The 2,258-nt window shown below is 35.3% G+C and overlaps 1 protein-coding gene across 4 annotated transcripts in view; it reads right to left on the reverse strand.

Moving 5' to 3' along the window:
* Nucleotides 1-914: 914 nt before the first annotated feature.
* Nucleotides 915-2,258, reverse strand: part of LOC115237232 (protein held out wings) — a 55,007-nt gene continuing 53,663 nt past the window's right edge. For all 4 annotated transcript variants that reach the window (XM_029810141.1, XM_029810138.1, XM_029810139.1 and 1 more), the window contains one exon: nt 915-1,308. In XM_029810141.1, coding sequence (XP_029666001.1) covers nt 1,295-1,308 — 14 coding nt within the window. In that variant the 3' untranslated portion in view covers nt 915-1,294. The remainder of the gene's footprint in view (nt 1,309-2,258) is intronic.

The following is a 2,258-nucleotide window of genomic DNA, read 5'->3' on the forward strand; positions in this document are numbered from 1 at the left end:
TTTCCCTTGATATATGTATCGAGAAAGTAAATTTTGATTGCACATTTCTAATGCTATTACGTAGACTATCGATATTAACAAAGCTTTATCTAAATTTAAAAAAAAAAAGAAAAAAAACGCGGCTCAGTGACCGCACTACACATATAACATTATATATAAGGCACATTTATGTAAGAGAGTTGAGTACAGAATTTCGAGCTTTTTCAATGTGATGCGTCACACGAGAAAAGAGGAAGACACAGAATATCGGTTGCAATTTTCTTCAGCGGAGTCTTCGATCCGTTCAGAACGGATTCACGCGTTTTCTTTCTTTTACGCGCGACACCTTCTTAGCGATTAGTTCTAAAAAAACGCGCGCGTGTATTATATCTCATCGTGCTTAAGTTTTATTAATATTGTCACATTCTCGCGCTGCCACATCTCCGGTGAGGAGATATGCCAGCGTAGGAGTCGTAAGTACTGGGGAAAGCGCGAACATCAACATTTCATTTCGCCGTCGCGAGAAGAGAGAGAAAATAAAATACTTCGGATATATCGCGCGTTATACAATATCATTTCCCTTCTTTTGAGGGAAAACAAAGATAAAAATATCGAACTATTGTCTTTGTAATAAAAACTACCGCTAATTACTACCGTTGCACCGAATTGCGCGTACTTGACCTGCGTCTAAAACGAGTCCCGAATAAACGAGTCCCGCGTTTACTCGCCCAAAGGATAAGAGGATGAAATACATATATAAATATATATAAATATATATATATATATATATATATATATATATATATATATATATATATATATATATAATATAATATATATATATATATATATATATATATATATATATATATATATATATATATATATATATATATATATATATATATATATATATATATATATATATATATATATATATATAGTGCACTTTATAAGCACTGTCCAGATAGCAAAAGTAGTCTTTTTGACGTCATTTTGACCTAATTTGATGTCAAAATGACTACTTTTGTTACCCGAGTGATGTTTTGCAAAATGAATTATATATTATATGAATTAATAATATATCGTGCGTTCGTCGTACGAGAAATGGCTCGGAATCCAATCGACGATTCGTCGCCGAAAGAGAAACTACGTTTCTGAACATTAAGAGGATACAGGATGATGGATAAGCTTGACGAACAGGGCTGGTGACGCGGACGGACGGCGAAGGTGGTCGGCTGGTTGGTGAACCGATCGAACGCGGGATGCTGTTCCAGAGTCCAGGTGTTAGCACGGGGCGAGTGGATATCCATTGTTAGCACTCCAAGCCTACAGGCCACGGGCAACCACGGGTTAACAAGAAAGAAAAGAAAAAACAGTTTGTTAGTATTCTGATTATGACTCTGACCGACGTTAACATTAAGTGTCTAGCTCGCCAGTTGAGAGAAATATAGTTAGTGGTGAAAAGCAACGCTTCCGTGTATCAACATATATATGCATGGGTAGTTCACTAATATATCAGTTAGAATTTTCCAATCGATTCTTCATATTCACGAGAAAGACCGTCGTTATATAAAACTTGCCATTATCATTGTTATCTGATCGTATATGGAATTAGAAAATTGACGAAGCATTGCTTTCTCACCGGCTACCTTGTAATATTATTATTAGTGTGAAGCATTCTCGACTTTTGTATACACGTCATGACAAGATAATAATCTAACGCGAAAATAATTGTCAGTTCGTATCGAATATCAAGCTCTAGTACTTTGTTATTTCATGAATATATACGTCCATCTAACGATGACAATTAGATCCGTTTGTTTCGAATACAATGCGTGACATAGTTCGTGTACCCTCCCCGCGCATAGGACAGCTACAAAGTCGTAAATCGATAAACACATCGTTATAATGATTCGCGTCAGGGTAGATGCATTAATGAACGAGGACACAGTACTTAATACTCGGTCTCTTACACAATCCTTACGTTGAAGCGACCGCGTTTATTGAAATTAACTACCATTCATTGGCAATCCCATCTACTCCGATTGCTACTGACTTTAAACGGCGCTTATATTTTCTCTTTAAAGGCACGAAATATTTTCGAAAATATTAATAAAATTATATAGTTGCACGAAATTGAATCAAAATATTAACCGATCATTTATCTGATGCATCTACCCTACACTGTTTGCAAAATGTAGCTGCCTGTACGTCGGATGTCAGAAAAAAAAGAGACATTCAAATGAAAGACAAACAAAAAAAAAAAAAAAAAAAAA

Source organism: Formica exsecta, unplaced genomic scaffold (assembly GCF_003651465.1).
Source record: "Formica exsecta isolate Colony F162 unplaced genomic scaffold, ASM365146v1 scaffold282, whole genome shotgun sequence".
Taxonomy (NCBI): domain Eukaryota; kingdom Metazoa; phylum Arthropoda; class Insecta; order Hymenoptera; family Formicidae; genus Formica; species Formica exsecta.